Genomic DNA, 27,247 nt, shown 5'->3' with positions numbered 1-27,247 from the left:
CTTGCTCCAACCAAGTCCAGGGATGTTACCTGTAGAGGGCAATGGACCTTCAGGGTATGCAAGCTTTAAGACCATGAATTCTGGAGGCAGGGGTGAAACTAGGCTTTCTTCCACCTGGGTCAACAACTCAGTTTGGCATACACACACCCATGTTTACATACATGCGTGTTTACATACACATGCATGTATGTGTGTGCGTGCACACACACACATACCTCAACACATTTGTTCTTAAGTAAAGGTAAATGTAAAGGGATCCCTGACCATTAGGTCCAGTCGTGGACAACTCTGGGGTTGCGGCGCTCATCTCACTTTATTGGCTGAGGGAGCTGGCATACAGCTTCTGGGTCATGTGGCCAGCATGACTAAGCCGCTTCTGGCGAACCAGAGCAGCGCATGGAAACGGTGTTTACCTTCCCGCCGGAGTGCTTTCGAACTGCTAGGTTGGCAGGAGCAGGGACCAAGCAACGGGAGCTCACCCCGTTGCGGGGATTTGAACCGCCAACCTTCTGATCGGCAAGTCCTAGGCTCTGTGGTTTAACCCACAGCACCACCCGCGCTGTGTTCTTAAACGGCATTAAAAAACCCAACATAACTTAGAATCCTAGAATTGTAGAGTTGCAAAGGACCCCAAGGGTCATGTAGTCCAACCCCCTGCAATGCACAAATCTCAACTAGATCATACACGACAGGCGGCCATCCAACCTTTCCTGAACAACTTCCAAGGAAGGAGAGTCCACAACCTCCCATGGGAGTCTGTTCCATGGCCAAACAGCTCTTACCGTCAGAAAGTTCCTCCTGATGTTTAGTTGGAATCTCCTTTGTCGTAACTTGAAGCCATTGGTTCAAGTCCAAACCTCTAGACCACGAGAAAACAAGCTTGCTCCATCTTCCATGAGACAGCCCTTAAGATATCTGAAGTTGGTTCTCATCTCACCTCTCAGTCTCCTCTTTTCCATGCTAAACATACACAACTCTCTCATCCGTTCCTCCTAAGGCTTGGATTCCAAACCCATTGATCATCTTGGTCACCCTCCTCTGCACACGTTCCAGCTTGTCATTAGCCTTCTTAAACTGTGATGCCCAAAACTGGACACAGTATTCCAGGTGTGCTCTGACCAAGACAGAATAGAGTGTCACTATCACCTTCCTTGATCTGGACACTAGACTTCTATTGATGCAGCTGCTGTATCACACGGTTGACTCATATTAAGCTTGTGGTCCACTAAGGCCCCAAGATGCTTTTCACATGTACTGTTTACTTGCTGCTACTGTTTTCTTGGTTTTATGTGGCTTTATGTTTGCCTGTATTTTATTTTTGTTTTTAAACTGAGCTGCCCTGAGAGCACTCATGTGCTAAAGATGGAGGAAATACATAAAACAGGCTAATAATAATAATAAGAAGAAGAAGAAGAAGAATGGTAACTGAGCCCCCCCCCCAGCATCTGATACTCAGAGATAGACTGCACCTGCACCTTCTGGCTCCATTTTGCTATCATGACTAATTCAGAAGGAGAGATTTGTCGCAATAAATACATCTGACAATAAATTCAAATTAGATTTAATTGTCCCTGAGATTACCCAGAGCAGCTGACTTGGGGGTCCCTTCCAGCTCTGATCATGTACAGAAGGGACCTCTCTCTCAGAGTTCATTTTTCATTATTACTACAATGTCAGAATGCATAACTGACAAAGTCAAGAATAGATTTTTATGAACTAATTCAACATGAAACAAAATCACTTGCTGCCCTCTATTGGCAGGAGAAAGAGAAAAAATTCCGCATCGTGAGTTGAGTTTTTAATTTTCTTTTTAATTTTCTTTGCTCTTTTAAGCATATCTCCATGCTTACTCTTTGGGATTACTCTTTGGGTCTGATCCAGCAAGACTCTCCTGACGTTCTTACTTTGGAGTAGACATGTACAGGATTGCAACGTCAGACCTCCGTCTCACCTTAACTCATGGCACCAGCTTACTGAATTACTGTGGTTAATTGAATAGGTCACATAACAGAGATAGGTAGCCAGGGACCCGTCTCTGCAGCACACCCAGGTGCCAACTCTGCCTCTGTGTTTGTTACGGCAACATCAATAAAGGACCTAACACGGTCATTTACAATATCAGGACGCTGTATTCACCTACTCACCCTCCAATTTTATAAGGTGCCAACATCTGCCAGAAATGCCCTTCTGCATTCTACGCAGATCAAACATGATACCTGTTGTGCAAAAAAATTAAATGGATACAAGTCTAACATCACATTAGAAATGGCAGTACCCCAAAAATGGTGGAACAGGACAACACTTATAATTTCCCAGACTACACTGTAACTCTCCTTAGATCTGACCACCCTGCAACAGAGATTGAATCATAGAATCATAGAATCATAGAGTTGGAAGAGACCACAAGGGCCATCGAGTCCAACCCCCTGCCAAGCAGGAAACACCATCAGAGCGCTCCTGACATATGGTTGTCAAGCCTCTGCTTAAAGACCTCCAAAGAAGGAGACTCCACCACACTCCTTGGCAGCAAATTCCACTGTCAAACAGCTCTTACTGTCAGGAAGTTCTTCCTAATGTTTAGGTGGAATCTTCTTTCTTGTAGTTTGGAACCATCCGCTTCTCTGGAGCAGCAGAAAACAACCTTTCTCCCTCCTCTATGTGACATCCTTTTATATATTTGAACATGGCTATCATATCACCCCTTAACCTCCTCTTCTCCAGGCTAAACATGCCCAGCTCCCTTAGCCATTCCTCATAAGGCATCGTTTCCAGGCCTTTGACCATTTTGGTTGCCCTCCTCTGGATACGTTCCAGTTTGTCAGTGTCCTTCTTGAACTGTGGTGCCCAGAACTGGACACAGTACTCCAGGTGAGGTCTGACTATGAGACCAATGTATTACAGTTCCTCCAATAGTTCAATGCTATCATGTGTGGATTGAAGCAGGACAATGGGCTTTTAAATCACACTACATGTGCTAATTGGCATACTAGAAGTCTACATTATCAATAAATTTTTGTTTTTATTTTTGTAAATGGCCAGTGTTCATAACCTAATGATGGCCACCTGTAATTTCTGGCATTTCAATTCCTCGGACCTCGCTGTTGACAACTCCCCAACCCCCACAGATTAACATTCTACGCATTAAAAATGGTGTACTGCAGTCTGGAAAATTAAGACCATCATACATTTGCTAGGCTGCTTCCAGGCAGGAACTAAATACTAAAAACCAGTCGTGGAAATATCACAAATGGGTCATTGGTAAGTTTAAAAAACAAACAAATCAGATTTTCCCCAGAAAATATGAATTAAAGCACAGAGGTGGGGTAGGAGATGGGTTGTTATTTTGATGCCAATGACATGAATGGGCACTTTTAAAAATGTACCTGCTCAGGGGCACCAGTACCAATACCCTTTGACTCTAAGGTCCCACAATACTGTTGCTTGTGCTGCAACTTGACTAGCACAATGAGAGCAAAGGAAGCTGCCTTTTTACCATGTCAGACCATTTACCATCTAGCTCAGTAATGTCTACTCTACACTGACTGGCAGCAGCTCTCCGTGGTTTCAGAAAGAAGGTCTTTCCCAGTCCTACCTAGTGAAATAAAAAAATTAAGGTCTTATATGTTTGAAGCAGCACAGGGAAACAGCCATGAAGCCATTTTGACTCCCAATTTGACAAAATATTTTCTTTGCAGAGTCAAAGGAAAATGGAAAAGCCTCACCATTGTCTTTTCCTTCACAAATTCTGTCTTAAGGGTATGTATCTGTATGAATAGGGTGAGCCTATGACTTGGCTCAGGAACCAAGTACCGGTATTTATCATTACAAAAGACTGGCCAGGCTCCCCAGGGTATCCAATCAAGTAAGCATTAACAGGTAACCTGCCAGACAGGAGATAAACAACAACAGGAAACAAAGCACTCAGATTACTAGACCGTCATTTCTGTGATGTGGGTATGATGTGTCTGGGGATGGACTCCAGGGCGGGCAATTTAAAATGTCTATATAAGGGCGGGCACACCTTTGTTTGGGGTCCGCCTCCTTTCCTGCATGTGAGGGGAGCACCCTGTTGCAACAGTTCAATAACGATCAGGCTTACTAGCTGCTTTGCTTCTCAATATTCCCAGGTTGGCCTCTGTTCTTTTCTCCGACTGATGGAGAACCTACATATAGAGCTCTATAAGGGCTCTTGTGACTCCCATAAGGGAATAAGGGCAGATTTTTCGTTTATTACACTAGAGATGCTACGGGGGCCTGAACGTGGGACCTTCTGCAATCAAGGCAGATGTTCTGCCAATGTCCTGTCTCAAACTGTTGTTGCCATCTGTTTGTCTCGAGAGACAATGCACATCCAGGGATGAAGTCAAACTGAAGTGACCTCCCCCGGGGGACAAGCCTGAGCAGTGTGTATGGGGGTCCCGGGCTGCCCAGGCGACAACACCCTGCTTGTGGCCTTGCTGATAGGGGTCTAAAGGAAAGCAGAGCAATACATTTGGCACCAGCTTGGCTGCAGGCGTTGCTGGAAGGAGGCATATAGTGGTACCTCGGGTTACATACGCTTCAGGTTACAGACACTTCAGGTTACAGACTCCACTAACCCAGAAATAGTACTTCAGGTTAAGAACTTTGCTTCAGGATGAGAACAGAAATCGCACGGCGGCAGCAAAAGGCCCCATTAGCTAAAGTGGTGCTTCAGGTTAAGAACAGTTTCAGGTTAAGAGCAGACCTCCAGAACGAATGAAGTACAGTGGTGCCTCGCAAGACGAAAAGAATCCGTTCCGCGAGTCTCTTCATCTAGCGGTTTGTTCGTCTTGCGAAGCAAGCCCATTGACAGCTTAGCGGATTAGCGCTATTAGCGGCTTAGCGGCTTTTAGCGGCTTAGTGGATAAGTGGCTTAGCGGCTTAGAAAAAGGGGGGGAGGGGAAAAAACCCGCAGGAACTCGCAAGACATTTTCGTCTTGCTAAGCAAGCCCATAGGGAAATTCGTTTTGCGAAGCACCTCCAAAACAGAAAACCCTTTCGTCTAGCGGGTTTTCCGTCTTGCGAAGCATTCGTCTTGCGGGGCACCACTGTACGTAACAAGAGGTACCACTGTACAAGGCACCATCCAACCGCCTTAGGGACTCCACTCTGGATTTGTGTAGGGTTCAAAGGTAAAGGTAAAGGGACCCGTGACCATTAGGTCCAGTCGTGGCCAACTCTGGGGTTACGGCGCTCATCTCGCTTTACTGTCCACAGACAGTTTTTCCGGGTCATGTGGCCAGCATGACTAAGCTCTTGTTCTGGCGAACAAGAGCAGCGCACAGAAACGCCATTTACCTTCCCTCCGGAGCGGTACCTATTTATCTACTTGCACTTTGACGTGCTTTTGAACTGCTAGGTTGGCAGGAGCAGGGACCGAGCAACGGGAGCTCACCCCGTCGCAGGGATTCGAACCGCCAACCTTCTGATCAGCAAGTTCTAGGCTCTGTAGTTTACGCCTTAGCTTTTTCTTCTCCTAAATATATCCTGCAAGACAGCAGTGCTTTAGGAGTTTACCTTCTCCTAAACGGGCTACCTTCTCAGGTGAGCAAGCCCCATCTGCCCCGACTACCCCTTTAGAATTTTTATTTTTAATATGCTTGGAGCCTTGTGTTTATTTTAAAGGGTTTAAAATTAAAACAAGGATTTTATTACGCATAGCATTTCCTAGTCTAGTGCCTGCTAACAATAAAAAGCATTCCATTAAAAAATAATAATCTGTCATGGCTGCTTTAGCTGAGATCCCTGCATGGCAGGGGGTTGGACTAGATAACCCTCGGTGTCCCTTCCGACTGTACAATTATGATTCTATATGGTATTATTTCTCAAACAAATATTGAGGCACGTGGTCATTCAGCGCTTTAAGTACCTAGCTCATTTAAGACTTTATTTATTCTTCATAAGGACGAAATTCGCAAGTGAAAAATATTGTGTTTTTAAAAAATAAAATTGTAAATTAGATTTTGTATGAGTTAATATATTATTATTCTTTTGGAACTGTGCTGTAATTTCGCACGTGTCTTTCCAGGCTGTAACGTTTTATAGTTATTTCCCACCCACCCCTAGGTTTCCTTTCTTTTTGCAATGTTTGCACTTTTTGTTAACAATAAAAAACATTGAAAGGGTGTGTGTAGCTTCAGAACACGTAATTTCAACTCCTTAAGTACTACAGCATATTTTATATATATATAAAATGCTTTCGTATTTGAAAAGGACACCACTAAAATCGATCGGACAAAAATTAAAGGCTTTTGCTGCCGTCTGCTTTTGCAAATGCGAGAGCCATTAACCGGCCTGGGCCTGATGTCGCCCGTCGCCCAGGCAACCAGGCCGCCATCTTCCCCGGGCGCTTCTTGTCCCCGCCCTCGAAACCTCTCCATTGGCCAATCCCGGCTTTCTGGACGGACGGAGACTTGGACCAATCGCATCCGTCCACGAACACGGAGCTTCTCATCCCTCCTTGCCCGCCCTCTCTAGCGGAGGGAAGGTTGGCGGGGACTTACAAACAGATTGGCGGGGCGGGATAGCCAATGGAAGAAGAGCAGATGAACTGAAGGCCTTGTCCGCGGAGGCGGGACAGAGGGAGAGGGGCGTGAGCAGGAACCAATAAGAGAGGAGGGAGGAGGGTAAGGGACGGCCTGGCCTTCCAATGGGCGGAGACGAAGTAGAGGAACTGGAGGTTGGATTGGAGGGAGAGGAAGCGATGCGCCAGGGGCGACAGGAGGGAGGTAGGAGGCGGGATGGGTGCGGGGGGGGGGGCTTGGGGGAAGAGGGGGGCTTTGTTGGGGGAGAATATTTGGGGTTTGGGGGGGGAAGGGGTCGAAATGTGGGAGGGGGATTTGGGGAAGGGGGTTAAAATATTTAAAAAATGGGGGTGAACAGTGGGGCTGCCCCTATTTGTGTGTCGTGGGGGGGGGAGAAAGTGGGGCAGGGTTGGGGGTCAGGAAAGGGAAGAGAGTGTTGTGTGGGGCGAATCGTCTCGTTTGAGGGGAAGAGGGAGGGAGGGAGGGGGCCTCGGGCCTCGCTGGTGGGGGGGGTCCCCCATTCGTTTGGGGGAAGGTAAAGTGGGGCGTGTTGGAGGGAAAGCTAGGAAGGGGGCAGAACTGGGAGAAGTATTTTTTTTGGGGGGGGACACCAGGCTGGGTCTTGGTTGAGAAGGTCAAAAGAGGGAAGAGGACTGTATATTTTTTGGGGGGGGGGTGTCTCTAGTGGTGGGTAAGTAGGTGGGTGAAGTTGGTGGAGAAGGGGAAGGTTGGAGGTGAAGAGAAGAGAGAGATCAGGCCATCTCTCATGGATGCTTCGGCTGCGGTTCCTGCATTGAAGAGGGTTGGGCTCGATGACCCTCGGGATCCCTTGCAACTCTGATAATAATAATTTTTATTTATACCCTGCCCTCCCCAGCCAAAGCCAGGCTCAAGGCGGCTAACAAGCAATCATAAAAACAAGCTGAATACAACTTAAAAACTAGATTAAAATACAACATTAAAATATTGAAACGTTCAAATATTACAATTCAGCCTCATCACAGGAGGAGAAAGGAAAAAGAAAAAGTCCTATGATTCGGTAGTGGCAGTAGGGAGATCGAGGGTTGTTCTTGGTGACTCTGCCTTAGCTTGATGTTCACAGTTGGTTGGATGGATAAATGTGTTTGGTGTTGTTGTATTTTGAACTGAACACTTTATAAATTTGCCGCTGGGCTGGTTTGCCTTCAGACTTCCTGCCTGCAGAGAAGCAGAATGGCTTCCAGGTGAGCAGCCTCAGATGCTGTTCAGGTGGGCAAGTAAACTGTACAACTTCTGTGGGTTTGCTCGCCGAGCTGAGTTAAGGCTGACCTGTCACAAGCAGGGACAGCTGGCATTGGACGGCCTCTAGAGGCTGAGACCTGCTTTGCGTGTTTAGGTATGAAAGTCCTGAAGTGGTAGACTGGACTGTACCACTTCGGTTGGTTCATTTTAAAATGCTCCCCTGTCTAGATTCCCTCCCCCTCTTTTTCCTTTCTCCTCCTGTGATGAGGCTCCATTTAAATATTTTAATGTTTCAATATTTTAATGTTGTATTTTAATCTTGTTTTTAAGTTGTATTCATTCAATTTGTTTTTATTATTGCTTGTTAGCCGCCCTGAGCCCGGCCTCGGCTGGGGAGGGCGGGGTATAAATAAAAATTATTATTATTATTATTACTATTATTAAATAGCTCTGTGCCAGATAATCATAGTCAACTAGTCCAAACCCCTGCAATGCAGGAATCTCATCTAAAGCATCCACGACAGATGGCATCCACACTCTGCTTAAAAATTTCCACATAAGGAGAGTCCACCATGACTTATGGGAGTCTATTTCCCTGTCGAACAGTTCTTATCATCATAAAGTTCTGTATATTCTTAGATGTTTGTAACTGAGAATTGTAGAGTTGGAAGGGGTCCACATAAGGAGAGTCCACCATGACTTATGGGAGTCTATTTCCCTGTCGAACAGTTCTTATCATCATAAAGTTCTGTATATTCTTAGATGTTTGTAACTGAGAATTGTAGAGTTGGAAGGGGTCCCAGGGGTCATCTGGTCCAACTTGAATCCATTGTTTTGGGTTTTACCCTCCGGAGCAGGAGAAAAGAATATTGCCCCGTCTTCCATGTGACAGACCTTTAGATACCTGAAGATGGCTATCCTATATCCTCTCAGTCTCATCTTCTCCAGGCTAAACATACCCAAGGCCGCGGGATCACATTCATCCAGTGCTTTACCAACTGCACTGGCTCCCGGTGGAGTGCAGGGTCAGGTTTAAGGTGCTGGTTTTGACCTTTTAAGCCCTATGCGGCCTAGGACCCGTGTACCTACGGGACCGCCTCTCTTGGTATGCCCCGTGGAGGAGCTTAAGGCCCGCAAATGACAACATTTTGGAGGTCCCAAGTCGCAACGTGGTTAGATTGGTCTCAACTAGGGCCAGGGCCTTTTCAGTACTGGCTCCAACTTGGTGGAACGCTCTGTCACAAGAGACTAGGGCCCTGCGGGACTTGACATCTTTCCACCGGGCCTGCAAGACAGCGCTGTTCCGCCTGGCCTTTGGTTTGGACTCAGTCTGACGCTTATGTTTCCCTCCCCATATGGTTTTGACTTATGGGCTATTTTAAAATGAGGCTGCATTTTAAATTGCATTTTAACCTGTATTTTAAATTTGCCCCCCCCATTATGTTTTTACTGTAATTTTACTGGTGTTAGCTGCCCTGAGCCCGGCTCTGGCCGGGGAGGGCAGGGTATAAATAAAAATTATTATTATTATTATTATTAAGTGTTCCTCATAAGGCTTGGTTTCCAGACCCTTGACCATCTTGGTCACCCTTCTCTGCAGATTTTCCAGCTTGTCAGTATACTTCTTATATTGTGGAGCCCAGAACTGGACACAGTAACCCAGGTGTGCTACAATCCATTCTACCACCTCATTATTGTACATGGGTAGGCGTACTCTAAAAGTGCCATGAACATCGGACACTACAGCCTAGGAAAATGAGAAAAGGGGTATTCGAATGGCTGGACAAGACAGGTGGCGATTGCTTTTAATTTGTAATTTGCCTAGCAGGTTGTAGAATCATAGAATTGTAAAGTTGGAAGGACTCAACCTAGCTGGTGTCAAAGTGACTTACAATCAGGTTTAAAAACATACAAAAAAAGTTTTTTTAAAACCAAAACAAATGGCAACAACCACAGACTCCACAGAAAACAGAGAGAAAAACAAGCAATCACTCAAAATAACACTAATGAAGCTATGACACAATAGGATCATATTCAGTCAAATATCAGGGAGAGGAGAAATGTTTAACCTGGTCCGTGTTCGTGTCAGGCAGGCTTCACTTTGGAGAGAGTTGCACACGTGAGGACCCACAACCAAAAAGGTCCTCTTCCTTTATTATTTCCTCTGAGCCTCTTTCTGAGGGAAAACTCTGGGGGATGATCTTGGGGTATGAAGAGAGTCATGCTGAAGGATGGTATTTGGTTTCAGAGAGAAAGAGGGTAGCAAGAGGGCCACCCGCATGATGCTTCTTTGGCAACTTACCCATTTCCATTCCTAGGTGAGGCCCGCAAGAGAAGGAATGTGCCTCTTGCCCTTCCCTGAGGCCAGATGAACCTTGTATCGATGGCAGCTGTGGTGGCAGTGGCAGAGCCGGAGCTGAAATGGGTGTCCCTGTGGCTCCGTGTCCGCTGGGCGGCGGTGCTGGTGGTCCTGCTGGCTGCACTCCTCATGTTGCTGCTCCCATTGACGTCCGTGGAAGACCAGTACCATGCCTTTTACAAGAGCTTGTCGTTGCTGAAGAGCAAGTTGGGACTGGGCTACACAGGGATCACCACATTCACAGGGCAGACGACGGACCTCAGCGTGACCTCCGGTGGATTGCAGCTGCTGGTGTTGAAACCCAAAGCCTCCCAAGGTATGGGAGGGGGAAGGGGAGTTTATGGCTCCAATAAATCTCTATGTTGATAGCAGTTCAAGTCCACACAACAGGGTGAGCTCCTGTTGCTCTATCCCGGCTCCTGCCAACCTAGCAGTTCGAAAGCATACCAGCGCAAGTAGATAAATAGGTACCGCTGCGGCAGGAAGGTCAACGGTTTTTCCATGCGCTCTGGTTTCCGTCATGCTGTCCCGTTGCTCCAGAAGCAGTTTAGTCCTGCTGGCCACGTGACCCAGGAAGCTGTCTGTGGACAAACGCCGACTCCCTTGGCCTGAAAGCAAAATGAGCGCCACAACCCCACAGGCACCTTTGACTGGACCTAACCATCCAGGGGTCCTTTACCTTTTTTTTTTTAACCTTACTACTACTTCTTATTATTATTATGACAATTATTTTATTAATCACCTCCTAAACTGCTACAGTGGAACCTCGGTTGTCGAATGCCTCCATAGTCAAGCATATCGGCTTTCAAACGCCGAAAACCCGGAAGAAACTGCTCTGGTTTTCGGACGATTTTCAGAAGCTGAATGTGCTGCGTGGCTTCCATTTTGAGTTGCCCTATTGTATTGAGGCTTCCGTATTGAGTTTTCGGTTTTTGAACGTTTCGGAAGTCGGTCTTCTGGAACGGATTACGTTCGAAAACTGAGGTTCCACTGTATCTCAAGGTGATTTATATATAAAATAATTAAGAACAGTTTAAAAACAATGCATTTAAAATAAGACTCAAGGTAACAAATGGACATTCATAGTAAAGACTCCTTTATCCAGCGGGAACAAAAATGCCTTTCAAGTCTTTCTGAAGCAGGTGCCTGTCATATCTCAACAGGAATGCTGTTCTACAGATCAGGGGCCACTGCACTCAAGGTCCTGTGAAGTGGGCTTCTGAGTTCTTAGGAACTTGCAAAAGAAACACTCTCACAGTGATCTACTGGGTGTGTAAGGGATAAGTAACCTGGTCCCGAGCTATATAGGGACTTAAAACAGCACCTTGAACTTGGCCTGGAAGCAAATTGACAGCCAGTGCAAATCCCACAAGCAAGGTGTTTTAATTGTAATATTCTGGGGTATATTTCTATCCCTGCATTTGATATTTGAAAAGCAATAGCTCATGCGTTAATAGTATAGTGCAACTTCAAAATACAACTTCGCCCCACAGAGGTTAAGGAAGTTGGAGTGAGTTGAAAGAGAGTACATCAGATGCTAAGACAAGAAGGCTCTTGCATTAATCCAAGAATCAGACATCACATAAAGAACAGCAGTTCCAGCATCCATACAAAAAGAGCTGAGTCTTTGAATAACCAGGTAGACAGGAGGGTAATGTAGCAGGCTGGAATTCCTTTATCACAGCTCTCATCTTCCTTAACTGTTGGCCATTCTGGCTGGCACTGATAGGAGCTGGAGGCAAATAGGAGCTGCAAGAGCCATGGGTTCCCTACCTCTGCTCCATAGCACACCTTTCTGCAATGCTAACCCTGGTTGCTTTGTTTCAGAGGTCAGGTTAGAAGCTAGAGCAGCCCTGAACCAGGCGCTGGAGATGAAGAGGCAAGGTAAACGGGAAAAAGCCCACAAGCTTTTCTTGCACGCCCTCAAGATGGACCCCGATTACGTTGATGCCTTGACCGAGTTTGGCCTCTTCTCTGAAGAAGAGAAGGACATAATTCAGGCTGACTACTTGTATTCCAAAGCCCTGACCATCTCCCCCCGTAACGAGAAGGCTCTGATCAATCGCGACCGGACATTGCCCCTTGTTGAAGAGATTGACCAGAGGTACTTCAGCATCATTGACAGCAAAGTCCAAAAGGTCATGTCCATCCCGAAAGGCAGCTCGGCTCTCCGCAGGGTGATGGAAGAGTCTTACTACCACCATATCTACCACACGGTGGCCATCGAAGGGAACACCTTGACGCTTTCTGAAATACGGCACATAATCGAGACGCGGTACGCCGTTCCCGGCAAGAGTCTGGTGGAGCAGAACGAGGTCATCGGCATGCATGCCGCCATGAAGTACGTCAACACCACACTGGTGTCCAGAATTGGGTCTGTGACCCTCACGGACATCTTGGAGATTCACAGGAGAGTGCTTGGCTACGTGGACCCAGTGGAGGCTGGGAGGTTTCGGACTACCCAGGTCTTTGTAGGGCACCACATCCCCCCGCACCCTTGCGACGTCGAAAAGCAAGTGCTTGAGTTTGTACAGTGGATCAACTCCGAAGACGCCATGAGCCTGCACCCGGTTGAATTTGCCGCCTTGGCCCATTACAAACTGGTCTACATCCACCCCTTCGTGGACGGCAACGGCAGGACTTCCCGCCTCTTGATGAACCTCATCCTCATGCAGGCGGGCTACCCGCCCATCACCATTCGCAAGGAGCAGCGGGCAGAGTACTACCACGTCTTGGAAGTGGCCAATGAAGGCGACGTCAGGCCCTTCATCCGTTTCATTGCCAAATGCACCGAGACCACTTTAGACATGCTGCTCATAGCCACAACTGAGTATTCCGTTGGGTTGCCCGAAGCACATGGCAGCACCACGGTTTGCAAGCAGACCATCCCCGTCAAAACCCGAACATGAATGCCAGTGTAGGGGTCGGGACCTGCTTGGCATTATCAAACACATGACTACTGGCACTTTCTTTTAAGCATTTCATTTATTTAAATAAGTTTTAAGTTAAATCGGGGGGGGGGGGAGCAAGAATATTTCAATATTTATTATTCCCGAGATATATGTATTTTTCAGTTTCCCTGGCTTTATTATGGAGAGGGGAGCAGGGCAGCGCTCTGAGGTGGATTCAGCCAAGGACATCTTTGCAAATTGACATCACTGTGTTTAGGGGAAACTGTTCTTCAAGGGACTTCTCAGCCAGCGCTCATTGGACAAGAAAAACCTGTTGTTTGTTTGCCTAGGACATTCTGGCTGAGGGGTCCCTTCCAACAAAGCAGTTCAGTTTGGCTTGAAGGCATGGTGATGCCCAAATTCAGTGGCGGAGTGGGGGCTGTATTTGACTGAATCCACCCCAGGCTGCATTTCAGATCAGGGAGTGGCTAACCAGTGGTCTCTAGGTGTTGTTAGACTCCAACTCCCATCAGCTCCAGCCAGGACATCCCATGGCCAGGAATGATGGGAGCTGTAGTTGACCCAAGGCTGCAGAGCCAAGGGTTAGCGACCTCTGCTTTTGACTGCATATTGCTTTACCCCATTTTTGTGTCAGTTTGTATTCCAAACCTGAAACCCAACGTATTTCCCTTTTACCCCGTAACTGTGGGACTTAAGCTGTTCCTTCTTCACAACACAGGCTTGCCTATTTACCCTTCCCCCGCCTTCAAAAATAGGGGGCGGGTGGGAATACAACACTCCTGTGAGACATTTTGATTGGGGCACTGAAAAGATACCACAAGTAATTCTGCCGGTGCTGGAGCCTGTTTGGAAAACACAACTTGATGATGCAGCAGGAAAACTTGGGACATGTGGGGGATAAGGAAGGTTTGCTTTTCAAAAGTTGGACCCCCTGTGTACATACATGTACATGTATGTAAGAGCCCTGGTTTGGTACTGTTCACTTGTCCAGAGTTGATTTCATGGCCTGGCATATATCCACTATTTTTTAAAGTATCTAAAGAAAATTTGAACAGATAACAGATCTGTTATCACCCCTTTTTGATAGCACTTTAGAAATTCACTTGACTTGCCAATAAAGAAATGGTGCTAAGCATTGCACCTGATTTGCGAAAGACAAATTTGTACATGAGTGATATTGCTAATATCCAGCACTTAGACATACATGCAGTATTAGCGGCGGAAGAGTGGAGTCTAAAAGCGTTTGCCCTTTTCTCCATCTCACACCTCATTCTCTGCTCCTCTCTCTACTGCCCTAGTCTTCCCACTGAAAAACGCAATCATACAAAGCACTATGAAATAAATGTATTAGAATTGAATGGATCAAATTTAAGAAATCAAGGACACTGAGGTGCCAGAGGGAGAGTAACCTACAGGAGTCATCTGTGTCTTTAAAGCACTGTCTAGATTAGAATATGCTGATCAAATAGTATGTTGTAGGAGAAGCTCTGCCTTTACCAGCCTGAGGTCTGCCAGATGTTTTAGGTTGCAACTTTAATTCCAGAACTCTTAAATGCAATAAGGTTGATAAAACTTTTAATAACAAATATGAACTATACTGGGGACGCAGGTGGTGTGGTGGGTTAAACCACAGAGCCTAGGACTTGCCGATAGAAGGTCGGCGGTTCAAATCCCCGTGACGGGGTGAGCTCCCGTTGTTCGGTCCCTGCTCCTGCCAACCTAGCAGTTTGAAAGCATGTCAAAGTGCAAGTAGATAAATAGGTACTGCTCTGGCGGGAAGGTAAACGGCGTTTCTGTGCGATGCTCTGGTTCGCCAGAAGCGGCTTAGTCATGCTGGCCACATGACCCGGAAGCTGTACGCCGGCTCCCTTGGCCAATAAAGCGAAATGAGTGCCGCAACCCCAGAGTCGGTCACGACTGGACCTAATGGTCAGGGGCCCCTTTACCTTTACCTTACCAGCCTGAGGTCTGCCAGATGTTTTAGGCTGCAACTTTAATTCCAGAACTCTTAAATGCAATAAGGTTGATAAAACTTTTAATAACAAATATGAACTATACTATGCCTGGATAGGCTTGCTGAAATAAGGTTTTCAGGAGACGCAACTTCTGGTTGGCTGGGGCTGATGGAAGTTGTAGTACAGAACATCTGGAGGGCCCTACATTGGCAAGGGCTGCTATATGGCATTGTGAATTAAGCATTCTCTGTTGCACAACTCTTTTTGAATAATACTGGAGTGCTATGCACTATGGCAAAGACGGGCAGAAGGAAGATTGAGATCTGCTGGTAGAGCTCTGGCTGTTTTGCAGATGGGCAAGGTCTCCGTCTTCCAATAATAGGGGCAATGATTTTTGCTCTAAAATAAGGCTTCTGAAATTAAGAAAGCTAATAGTGAACTGTTCAGTTCAGTTCTAGTACTAAAAACCAATTCTTTATTTCAAAATGTGCTCAGTTGCATTGTTCTAACTGTATGACTTTTGCACCTGGTTCTGGTTAGATCTTGGAGCCCTAGATTTTAAAAAAATCAAATCTTAAGTCTGCCCATGCCTGCACTATGGTATCTGGTTTTACATAAAGCACTGTGTGATTGTAGCTGAGAGTACGATCCTAATCACATTTATAGAGTTTGTCTCATTGACTTCAGTGGGCTTATGCAACAGTAAGCATGCAAAGATCTGAATTAGGGAGGAATCTTCAGTTGTGTAGAGTCTCCAAAAAAACAAGGCAGTTAAAGAATTGCAGTTCCATTTATAAGGGGGCCTGCCTTTTATAACCAAACCTGAGGAGTGTATTCTGCTGATGGTGGGGGCATGCGTACTACCAGAGAACAAGAGGAGGCGAATTTGGAATATCTAGCATACACACACACACACACACACACACACACACACAGTTGAATGGATGAAAGTTCTACACTTTGGCTATCTGTTAAGAAAAAGATGAGCGATAAGGAGATACACTTCAATAATTCTTGACAGTGATTAAACCAGGCTGAGGTGCAGAAGTTGTCTTTTCTTTTGTACTAATAGGTTGTGGTCGTCAGAACAGAACGTGGCCTTGAGAGACTTGCAGCCTGCTTTCATATATCTTTCAGAGTCAATTCCACCGCTTTTAAGGGATTTTATGCTCAAGAGCTGAAGATCCCGGCCTTAAGAATCGTTGCCTTCCTGTACCTCCATAAGAGATTCCATTTAGGGGTAATTAGCCGCTGACATTCATAACGTGGAAATCGTGACCCGCAAGTCAGGAGAAAGCAACATTCTGGAAAACACCTCGAACATGTGAGATTGTGACCCACAGGTTTAGGAGAACGTGAAATTATGAAAAAAAAAGTGTGAAATCACTTCTGGGTGTTTTTAAGGTGTTTTTTTCTGGGACTCTGTTTTCTTTTACAGTTCTGTCTGTTGCATTTAGGGTGCTTCCCATTCTTTTTAAGTGGACAGGAGCGGGTGGGTGGTACTTGAATGAGGCAAGCCAGGGAAATATGGAGGAGGCTGGCCCCTGTTGCATTCACACACATTTTTCTTTTTTTACCCCATCCTTGTTTTGGGCACGACCAGCCCTTCCACGAGGCAGCAAATTCTGAGAGGCGGAAAGTGACTCAAAATGTGTGTCACCTTCCCTGCCCTGCAGCCCCTAAGCTCCCTTGCTGCCCTCAGGGTGTGATGTAGGACCCTGCTTAGTCACGATTTTGTGCAGAAGGGGGAATGCAACATCCAGGGGTGTCCAACAGGTCAATCGCGATCTACTGGTAGATCCCCGCAATTTTGGTAGACAGTGGTCGATCTCTGACTCCCTTTCTTCTGCGTTGGAAAATCGGACTCCTGTCCCGCCCCCTCGTCGTGCCCTCCATTGTTTGAACTCGGGAAAGGAAGACGGACCTCCCTCTGTGTGGCTGTTTTCATCCATAGCAATGTTTTTGTGAATGACTTAACCCCAATTTCCCTTGCCTTCCTTCCCCCTCAAAAACAGAAGTCCCCTCCCCAAAAAGCCTGCCCCTTAACTCCCCCCAAAACAGGATTTCCCCCCCCCAAAAAAAAGTTAAACAAATTTGAGCTGCTGAACCCCTTAAAAAATGGGGTAGATCACTGCCAGATTTTAATTCTGAAATTAGATTGCAGTCTCTTGGGAGTTGGCCACCCCCGCAACATCTTGTCCTTTGCCTCTAGTGGCAAAATGTCTTGGGCCGCTCTTGGTTGTGGGGGCACAGGGTGGGGTGGGGGGCTATCCTTGCCTCAGCCCACCGCTGCTCACCGTTCTGCCCAGACACTGAGGTCCAGCTCCAAGGGCCTTCTGGTGGTTCCCTTGCTACGAGAAGCCAAGTTACAGAGAACCAGGCAGAGGGCCTTGTCGGTAGTGGCACCCGCCCTGTGGAACGCCCTCCCACCAGATGCCAAAGAGAAAAATAATTACCAAACTTTTAGAAGACATCTGAAGGCAGCCCTGTTTAGGGAAGCTTTTAATATTTAATAGGTTATTGTATTTTAGTGTTCTGTTGGAAGCTGCCCAGAGTGGCTGGGGAAACCCAGCCAGATGGGCGGGGTATAATTATATTATTATTATTATTATTATTATTATTATTATTATTATTATTATTATTATTATTATTATTATTCCCTTTCTGGTACATGCCTGTCCTTGATTTGCAGCTGCCTGAGACGCCACCCCAGAACCTGAGCCAACCCCCCAACCCCTCCAGTGCCTCTGTCCCTCGGCCACTTCCACAAAGCAAGCAATTCTGCCATGCACCCTTCTTTCCAGGGCTCCGTTTTGAATACTGTGCTGTTACAACTTCACCCTGCCCTGACACCACCCCCTCCTCCTATCCTCTTGTTCCTCGGAGGGAGCAGAAATCATAAAACACTGATTTTCAAAATGGGAGACCCTCCAGGAAGGCACAAGAGAGCCAGGATGAGAGCCCAAGGGCAGGTGGGTGTGATGGCACAGCTTCTAATCAGCCTCCAGCTGCCGCCCCTCTCAGGTGCTTCGCTGAAGCAAACTGTTTCACCTTGCTTTGTACCAACCCCACGTGATTCCCAGGAAAGCAGAGACCCGGCTGAGCCCAACAGAGCAACTCTTTCCTTCCTCAATTCTTTGACTCTGGAGCTGGGTTTTCTTTTCGCAATTTTATAGCCAATTTTAGCTTTCTTCCCCACTGTTCCGCTGCTTTCAAGCATTGTGGGTGCAAGCTGCACATTGTGCTTTTCCCAAGGGTGGCTTTAAGTTATTAGCTTCCCTCTTAAAGACTGAACTAATCACAAAGCAGGATATGTATCTGTTAAAAGGAAGAACAGAATTGCCCAGAAAATATCATCTGTTTATTGTGAGACTCGTTCATAACCATACAGAACTGGGTTCTCTCACGCTCAGCACATCCATCCTTTCACGTAACCTTTTACATTTTTCTTGCGGAGTGGGTGATCTTGGGGTAAGGATGGGGGAGATAGCCCTATTGCAAACCACACACATACACATACACACACACAACCCTGATGAGCTTTCTCATATTGAGGCTGGTGCAAATTGCTACAATTTCCAGTAATTCTGGCATGGAGGAGGGACACACGACAGCGTCCAAATCACAAGGGGCTCCATTCTCTTTGCAACTCTGTCCACAGGAAATACGGTCACTTGGGCAAGTACATTGCTCTCTTTTCAACAGAGGAAATGGGACCAGCACATCTGGGCCAATCAAAGAGGGAAAGAGCTGCCTGATTCCTAACACCCCACCCACCCCCTCCACAGGAAGACACTCCAGGGCACTAGTAGGGGTCTCAGTGCTTCAAGAGGGACCAGTGGTGTAGCGTTGGGTTTCTGGCACCCGGGACGGTCTGTGTTTGTGCACCGGATGGGCAAGGGGGCACATGCGTGCCGGGCGAAGGGGCAACCCAGCCCTCACCGCCCACGCCGCTGGACTGACCCCACTTCTACTGGGGCAAAGCAGAGCCACGCTGAGCTGTCTGCCCACCTGGCTGACGCAGGAGGGCTGGGCTGGCATCACCTGCGTGGGGTTGCCTGGTTCGTACCCCCACAAAAATTGTACCAGTCAAGGCCTCCTCCTCTTTGGAATTCTTCCAGAGCTGCAAGGAACCTCAGCCAGAATCCAGTTGCCAACCAGGCTCAAAAACAAAGCCCGGAATGGCTGGCAGGAAACACGTCGGTCCCTTCATGGCAATGTGGCATAGCCTGCCCCCATCTCGCGCCAGGAGGCGGACCAAGCCAAATCTAGCCCGTCTGCAAGCTTTCAACTCGGGTGAGGTACAACTCTTCCCACTCCCAGACAGGTCTCAGATTTTAGAGCTGATGGCTGGCAGGGGGCTTCTCTTGCTATGGAGGGGCACCTGATCGCCTCCTGCCTCCACCTTGGCAAGTGGGGCAGCAGGTAACACAAGGGCTTTAAATGGAGGAGGAGGAGTGTCGTTTCCAGGGTCTTTTGCCAAGCGGGCAGCAGCGGAATGAAGGACAGTGTAGCGACCAGTGGAAATAAATAAAATGGTCCCGTACCAAGGGAAGGCGCAGAAGAGGCACCTCCGTCTTTCATGTCCACACAGGCATCATGTGTGTCTGCGCCCAGCGTCACCTCATGACAGGGGTGATTTGGGTGGCAGCAGCGGTGGCAAAGATGGGTTCGTGGAGCGGAGGCCACAAGGGCTGCTGCTGGCTCAGCTCCTTCTCCAGCCTTTTGAAGAGCTTCTTCGACGACTTTTTCCCACACAGGTTCCGGAGGCCGTTGAGAAGCCCGTAGTCCAAGCAAGTCTGGAGAGGGCGGAAGAGAGAGAGAGAACCTGAGAGGCTGGCCGCTCTGCCATGCCCACTGCACCCAACAGCAGCTCCCACGACAGAGGCTTCTCTGGCGAGGCTGGAAGGCAGCAGCTCCCTCTCTGTGGTCTGCTCCCAACCTGGCACACAGGGGTAGACTGCCCCTTAACATGCAGGTTCCACTCAAGGGTCATGGTTATTAGCTGGAGGTGGGCCCTTCCTCTCACACACCCACAACCTCAGATTTGCCTAACCCTTTTTAGAATGCCAATTTTCATCAGGAGCCGTCGCTTGTCATCTGAAGGACCAGGTGCGCAGCCTGGGAGTCATTCTGGACTCACAGCTGTCCATGGAGGCGCAGGTCAATTCTGTGTCCAGGGCAGCTGTTTATCAGCTCCATCTGGTACGCAGGCTGAGACTCTCCCTGCCCGCAGACTGTCTCGCCAGAGTGGTGCATGCTCGGTTATCTCTCACTTGGACTACTGCAATGTGCTCTATGTGGGGCTACCTTTGAAGGGGACCCAGAAACTGCAATTAATCCAGAATGCGGCAGCTAGACTGGTGACTGGGAGCGGCTGCCGAGATCATATAACACCGGTCTTAAAAGACCTACACTGGCACCCAGTACGTTTCCAAGCACAATTCAAAGTGTTGGTGTTGACCTTTAAAGCCCTAAACGGCCTCGGTCCAGTATACCTGAAGGAGCGTCTCCACCTCCATAATTCTGCCCGGACACGGAGATCCAGCACTGAGGGCCTTCTGGCGGTTCCCTCGCTGCGAGAAGCCAAGTTACAGGGAACCAGGCAGAGGGCCTTCTCGGTAGTGGCACCCGCCCTGTGGAACACCCTCCCACCAGATGTCAAAGAGAAAAATAACTACCAAACTTTTAGAAGACATCTGAAGGCAGCCCTGTTTAGGGAAGCTTTTAATGTTTAATAGGTTACTGTATTTTAGTGTTTTGTTGGAAGCCGCGCAGAGTGTCTGGGGAAACCCAGCCAGATGGGCAGGGTATAAATAATAATAATAATAATAATAATAATAATAATAATAATAATAATTATCATCATCATCATCATCATCATCTGAGGTGCTTCTCTTCCATCCCAGAGAGGTTCAGAGGGTGGCAACAAGAGAACGGGCCTTTTCTGTGGTGGCTCCCTGACTGTGGAATGCTCTCCCCGCCTGGCGCCATCACTACACGTCTTCAGGTGCCAGGCAAAAACATTCCTCTTCACCCAGGCCTATGGCTATTAAATAATCTATGGCCTGTGAAAGTGTGCGGGAGAAGACAGTTATTATGGTGATTATTGTACTATTAGGCTGTTTGTCATTATGGTTTTTTTTAACGTTTCTATCACTGTAATGTGATAGTAATGTGTTTTTTAAATGTTAACCCTGATAAAGTTACAGGGAACCAGGCAGAGGGCCTTCTCGGTAGTGGCACCCGCCCTGTGGAACGCCCTCCCATCAGATGTCAAGGAAATAAACAACTATCTGACGTTTAGAAGACATCTGAAGGCAGCCCTGTTTAGGGAAGCTTTTAATGTTCTAATGTATTTTTAATGTTTGTTTGAAGCCACTCAGAGTGGCTGGGGAAACCCAGCCAGATGGGCGGGGTATAAATAATAATTTGTAGTTGTTGTTGTTACTCAAGTGTTTAGGGAAGGGGAGCAGGAGGAGGAAAAGGAAGAGGAGCAAGCTCCCTTCTCCCTGTCCCTTCCCCCTCCCATCCTTTTCTCAGACACCATGTCCCCGGCCTTCCTTTTGGCCATGACTTGTAACTCTCTCTCCCCCTGCCCACCCAATACCTCCAGCATGAAGGCTGTGAAGAAGTGGAGAGCAGCCATCCCCAGCAGGGCGAGCTTGAAGTTCAGGTCGTCGATGGCCTTCAGTTTCAAGAGGTATCTCATGAAGCCCAGCGGGTAAAGGGTTAACCAGATCATGAGGCCGAAAAGGATGATTAAGGCTATCAAGAACACCACTGCGGGGCGGAGGGGAACAAGGAGAAAGTATTGAGAAGCAAGGAAAAGGATGAGCACTTACAACATGCTGGGAGGCAGGCAGGCAGACCGACACATACGCCGCAAGTCTAACTGGATGGCTCAGTTGGCAAGAGCGCGAGACTCTTACGTCTCAGGCTCAGGGTTCAAGTCCCATGTTGGGCAAAAGATTCCTGCATTGCAGAGGGTTGGACTAGATGTCTCTCGTGGTCCCTCCCGACTCTACAATTCTATGATTCTTAAGGCAGAGCTTTCCAAACAGACCTGCTTTTCAGACATTTTGCAAGACAGTAATTCCCTTTTGCTAGCCAACTGGAGGTTAAGCTACCGCCTTCCCAACCCTGGGGAGCATTTGTGTGACACACCTACACACTAATGTGTCACAACGCACAGTTTGGAAAGCTTTGTTCTAAGGCTTACGACGTAAAAAGGGACACTTTCAAGAGCATGGGCCCTTGTGGGTCTCGCCCTTCCACAAGCCACAGACAGCCCCATAGGTGTATTCCAACCCCTCCAGCTCAGACTATCAGGACCAAGAAGATGCCCCGCTTCACCCACGGCCTCTGGCAGGGAAGGGGCTCGTGTTTGGTGCTCTCTTCTGCTTGGAATGGTTTTTACCTGTGTGTGGTTTTTTAAAAACTGCTTACTCTGGTTTTATAAAGGGTAAAGGGACCCCTGACCATTAGGTCCAGTCGTGGCCGACTCTGGGGTTGTGGTGCTCATCTTGCTTTACTGGCCAAGGGAGCCGGCGTACAGCTTCCGGGTCATGTGGCCAGCATGACTAAGCCACTTCTGGCAGACCAGAGCAGCGCACGGAAACACCGTTTACCTTCCCGCTGGAGCGATACCTATTTATCTACTTGCACTTTGACGTGCTGTCAAACTGCTAGGTTGGCAGGAGCTGAGACTGAGCAACAGGAGCTCACCCCGTTGCGGGGATTCAAACCGCCGACCTTCTGATCACTGTGCATATTACCTTGTTCTAACCTTAGAGTGTTCTAACCTTAGCGACCTTAGAGTGAAGGCTAGGTAACAGATTTTGTGAAGGAAGGCCTCTCCTCCTCCCAGAGGGGAGGGGTTGTGAGCGGGAGCAGCCTCCCGCTGGGGCAGGGAGGCGTTTTCGGCTCCCTGCTCCCGATTGCTTCTGCCGCCATGGCCAAGCCTCCCAGCCGACCAATAGGGCCAGCTGGTGGGCGGGGCTAGCTGCATTTAAACGGCCGCGGCAGCGCTCTGCTCCCAGTCTGTTCCTGTTTTCTTTGGATCTCCTGCCCTCCCTCCCTCCTTGACCTTGCTATGGACTTTGGTTGGTTGCCTTAGTTGCCCAAGGGGCCTGGTAGGACTTTTTTATCCATTTGGCAAATTGGCACCAGCCTCTTGGTTTTTTCGCCTACCTCGTAGCAATTCGTCACAACTTTCTGATATTGGCATTGAGGCATTGGAAAATGTGTGCTGTGTTGGAGGATTGGGTATGTGCCATCATCTACCCCTCCTCTTTCGGGTATTCCATTAAAGGAATCCGGCAGTCGTGGATCCTGTCCGATGCCCTGCTGGTGGCTAGGGCCATGGCACGACCCCCGGTGACGTCATGGGGAGCTTCCAGTTGTATTTGCATCAACAAGCTCCTCCCATTCGTTGTTAACCCTAATATTACTCCTGGCTGTTGCGGGGTGGAGTCTGGTATTGCTGTTTCATCCAATGCCTAAGCCAATACTACTCACATGCTGTAACCAATAAAAGCTGTGGCCGAATTTTGCCCATTAACCTAAAATAATGTGTCTTTGTGTCTTATTATACTCCTATGCGGGTGGCGGGTCCTCGACTCACAAATAATAAAAATAAATAAAAGTACCGGCATCAGAATGGGCACGAGCTGGGCAGCTTCTGCAAATGGAAGCGAAGATCAGTGGGAAGCTCACAAGAGTCAATGGCTGCTTGGGGAAGAGGGAGAAGCCCAAACAGGAAGAGAAAGAGAGTGGGGGACGGACTGAGATTCACTTCTCCCTAAGGTTTGGCAGTGAAGATGGAGGACGGTGTCAAGGAAGCTCTTGGGGAGGGGCCAGACTTACCGTTCGTGTAGAGGGGCTTGCGGAAGGGCTGCCCTTTAGACATGGCTACTGCCAGGATGAGGTACTGGAACCCGGAAATACAGAAGATGACGGTGTTTTCGTAATTCGGGAGGTTCTGAGGGGCTGCCACCGTACTGTTCAAGGGGACGTACCTGGGGCAGAGGTAGGAGACACAACAAGACTCAACCACCCATCCCTGGGCCTTGATGGCCGGAGAAAAGGGGTCCTCTTTGACCAGCAGGTTGGACCTGGCAGGGCAGCCAAATCAAATTGGAAAATGCCAGCCTGAGAGCTTGCCACGGTCGACACCTCCTCCTCCTCAACTTCCCATCATGCTGGTTTCACCCCCTGCGCCCATTGCTTACCACAGCTGAGAGACAGTGATGTAGTAGCTGGTGACCTGGATGGCGATGAAGAGGCTGGTCTGGAGGGCGAGGCTGCTCAAGACAATGATGTTGATGAGGGCTCCTTGCGGGCGCTTGGGGCCCAGATCCTTCGCCGGCGCCGTCCTGCCCATCAGAGCAGCCACCGTGGTGGTGATGATCAGGTCAAAGAACAAAAACTGCAGATCGCTCAGATTGGTGTTGATCTGGGTTGGGGTGGAAAGACGATCCATGTGCCCACTTTCAAGAAACAGAGCCTCCACGGTTCAGGAGCAGTCTACCTTTAATTCTGCCACCTACACCCCCCTCCCATTTGAGATTACAGCGGCACAGTATGAGCCTCTCCTGGGACAGGAAAATGGGCTGGATGGGTCGGAGCTTTTGCGTTGCAATTGCTATGCACATCCTAACCTGTGGGATTCATTGCCACGGGATGCTGCAGTGGCCCAATGGCATGCACAGGTTTATGCTAAAGATTAGAAGCAGTTGGAGAGGAGGACGGGCCTCCCCACCACAAAAGGGAGAAGAGCTTGAAGAAATAATCAACTGTGATCATATGAGCGAGTATTTAGTATTCCGAATCCAGAGGGATCTATCAAATACAGAATCCCATCCATCTTGAAGTCCACCGTGCTGTCTTAGGTATATGGGCCTATAACTGTGCAAACATCTCTCACTGGTGGCTGCAAAATACAACCAGAAAGTGCTCAGGAGCCCCATCAAACTTGCAAATGCACAATAGTGGAACTTCAATAGAACCACCAGCATCCATGTCTTGACCCTCAAGGTGCTGACAGCAGCAATGAGCATGGAAACACGAGAGCAGGAAGGAAACTCAAGGCAAAAGCTTTTCTTTTTCACGCAATCCTTACCGTGTAGAGCAGGAGCACAGAGACAAACTGCACCAGGCTGTAGAGTGCCATATATTTGAAGACCGCAAAGGAGGTGACCAGAGAACATCTCCCTTCCCTAAAGGGCCAAGATTCCCAGGAAAAAGTAACATCAGGGAATGTGTCAGGGTGGGGAAGACCCAGTGAAACTTAAGAAACGTTGCTCATCCACAATCTACACTGGGATCATTCCAAAGTAAGCACAACTAGGCATCGGAAACAGTTTGGTGGTTTTTTTTCCTAAAAGAAAAGAGCATTTTAACATGCCCTTTTGTGGCTTCAGCTTCTTCCCCTGCCTGCATTTCCTTAAAGGTAGAGGGACCCCTGACCATTAGGTCCAGTCGTGGACAACTCTGGGGTTGCGGCGCTCATCTCGCTTTATTGGCAGAGGGAGCCAGTGTACAGCTTCCGGGTCATGTGGCCAGCATGACTAAGCCGCTTCTGGCGAACCAGAGCAGCGCATGGAAACGCCGTTTACCTTCCCACTGGAGTGGTACCTATTTATCTACTTGCACTTTGATGTGCTTTCGAACTGCTAGGTTGGCAGGAGCAGGGACCGAGCAACGGGAGCTCACCCCGTCGCGGGGATTCGAACCGCCGACCTTCTGATTGGCAAGTCCTAGGTTCTGTGGTTTAAACCACAGCGCCACCTTACTTAGATATAAAGGGTGCCCCCCCAATACTGCATGCACATCAATTCTAATGAGATCCCACACAAACCAGGGCCCCAAAACTTGGGACACCCACCCTGAGGTTTCTTTTGTGTTTTAAGGAGGTAGTGATGCACGTGGGCAGGAAGACTCGGAAGGGTTTGCTTCTGTAAGGGACAAACTTTTCCCTTTCTGCCAACTGCTGTTCTTCCAAGGTAAAGGTAAAGGGACCCCTGACCATTAGGTCCAGTTGCAGACGACTCTGGGGTTGCAGTGCTCATCTCACTTTACTGGCCAAGGGAGCCGGCGTACATCTTCCAGGTCATGTGGCCAGCATGACTAAGCAGCTTCTGGCGAACCAGAGCAGCGCACGGAAACGCCGTTTACCTTCCCGCAGTATTTTCATCAAAATTTTTAAGGAAAGTAACTGATTTTCCAAAAGCACCTCTCTTGCTCTTTTAGGTAAAAGGTAAAGGTAAAGGAACCCTGACAGTTAAGTCCAGCCATGGACGACTCTGGGGTTGCGGTGCTCATCTCGCTTTATTGGCCGAGGGAGCCAGCGTACAGCTTCCAGGTCATGTGGCCAGCATGACTAAGCCGCTTCTGGCGAAACCAGAGCAGTGCACAGAAACGCCATTTACCTTCCCGTCAGAGTGGTACCTATTTATCTACTTGCACTTTGACGTGCTTTCGAACTGCTAGGTGGGCAGGAGCAGGGACTGAGCAACAGGAGCTCACCCTGTCACAGGGATTCGAACCACCAACCTTCTGATCGGCAAGCCCTAGGGCTCAGTGGTTTAAACCACAGCGCCACCCACATTCCCTGCTCTTTTAGAGGAGCCCCCCCCAAAAAAGATTTCTAGTTCCAATTAAAGAGGAGGAGGTACATTTTTTGAGATGATGGTGGGAAAGAGGATCATTTACTGCAAGCTCAGCCTTCCAGAAAGGTCGATCCTCCCCAGACCTACCGGATGGCGATGGGGACACACTCGATGTTGGCTATCTTGGAAGTGAATGGTGACGCCACGGAGGCTTCTGCTTCGGAGAGCGAGATGCCCACATCGGCAGCCTTCAGAGCTCCACAGTCGTTGGCACCATCCCCACACATCCCCACGCAGTAGCTGTGAACCAACACATGGGAGAGGTGAGTTGGAGCCTCATTTCCCCGCTTCCACCAGGGGCCAACACACTGGAAGGCCCTGGTGTCAATTCTGCCCGACACCCCCTACTCCCCACCAAACCCACCTTCTCTCCAACTTTATCAAAGAGGAAAGCCAAAGTGTCTGGAGCAATGGCAGTCCCACAGCCACAGTTCAAGGTTCTTTCCCCTGTCCGTAAGGATTTTCATTGCTCTCGCCCACAGAAGTGAGAAAGCCATCTCTTCCTGTGGTTCCGGAACAAATCCCTCGCCCATCACACGCCTTTGCAACTCCCCCCACAATATCCTGGCAGTGGGGTAGGGGT

The 27,247-nt window shown here is 48.4% G+C and overlaps 2 protein-coding genes across 4 annotated transcripts in view; one reads left to right on the top strand and one right to left on the bottom strand.

Annotated features, from left to right (window-relative positions):
• The first annotated feature begins 6,647 nt into the window (after nucleotides 1-6,647).
• Nucleotides 6,648-14,197, top strand: FICD (FIC domain protein adenylyltransferase). 2 transcript variants are annotated; one of them, XM_081871137.1, is made up of 3 exons: nucleotides 6,648-6,749; nucleotides 10,085-10,441; nucleotides 11,953-14,197. In XM_081871137.1, exons 2-3 carry the CDS (start codon nucleotides 10,135-10,137, stop codon nucleotides 13,032-13,034), a joined length of 1,389 nt encoding a protein of 462 aa, XP_081727263.1. In that variant the 5' UTR covers nucleotides 6,648-6,749; nucleotides 10,085-10,134; the 3' UTR covers nucleotides 13,035-14,197. The 2 variants fall into 2 exon arrangements, with proteins under 2 accessions (XP_081727263.1, XP_081727264.1); XM_081871138.1 differs by lacking the exon at nucleotides 6,648-6,749 and adding an exon at nucleotides 9,308-9,885.
• Nucleotides 14,198-18,331: 4,134 nt separating this feature from the next.
• Nucleotides 18,332-27,247, bottom strand: part of ATP13A2 (ATPase cation transporting 13A2) — a 43,371-nt gene continuing 34,455 nt past the window's right edge. For both annotated transcript variants that reach the window (XM_081870815.1, XM_081870814.1), the window contains exons 24-29: nucleotides 26,752-26,904; nucleotides 25,116-25,212; nucleotides 24,226-24,449; nucleotides 23,861-24,012; nucleotides 21,603-21,775; nucleotides 18,332-19,791 (exon numbers count right to left, since the gene is read on the bottom strand). In XM_081870815.1, coding sequence (XP_081726941.1) covers nucleotides 19,612-19,791; nucleotides 21,603-21,775; nucleotides 23,861-24,012; nucleotides 24,226-24,449; nucleotides 25,116-25,212; nucleotides 26,752-26,904 — 979 coding nt within the window. In that variant the 3' untranslated portion in view covers nucleotides 18,332-19,611. The remainder of the gene's footprint in view (nucleotides 19,792-21,602; nucleotides 21,776-23,860; nucleotides 24,013-24,225; nucleotides 24,450-25,115; nucleotides 25,213-26,751; nucleotides 26,905-27,247) is intronic.

The sequence above is a fragment of the Podarcis erhardii genome (assembly GCF_964252035.2).
Source record: "Podarcis erhardii genome assembly, chromosome: 7".
Taxonomy (NCBI): domain Eukaryota; kingdom Metazoa; phylum Chordata; class Lepidosauria; order Squamata; family Lacertidae; genus Podarcis; species Podarcis erhardii.
This window is presented reverse-complemented; position numbering and strand designations above follow the sequence as displayed.

Bases quoted from the DNA above. Each gene is read 5' to 3' on its own strand.
- FICD (XM_081871137.1), top strand. From the start codon at position 10,135: ATGAACCTTGTATCGATGGCAGCTGTGGTGGCAGTGGCAGAGCCGGAG. The intron at 10,442-11,952 runs GTATGGGAGGGG...GCTTTGTTTCAG, and splicing joins GAAACCCAAAGCCTCCCAAG to AGGTCAGGTTAGAAGCTAGA.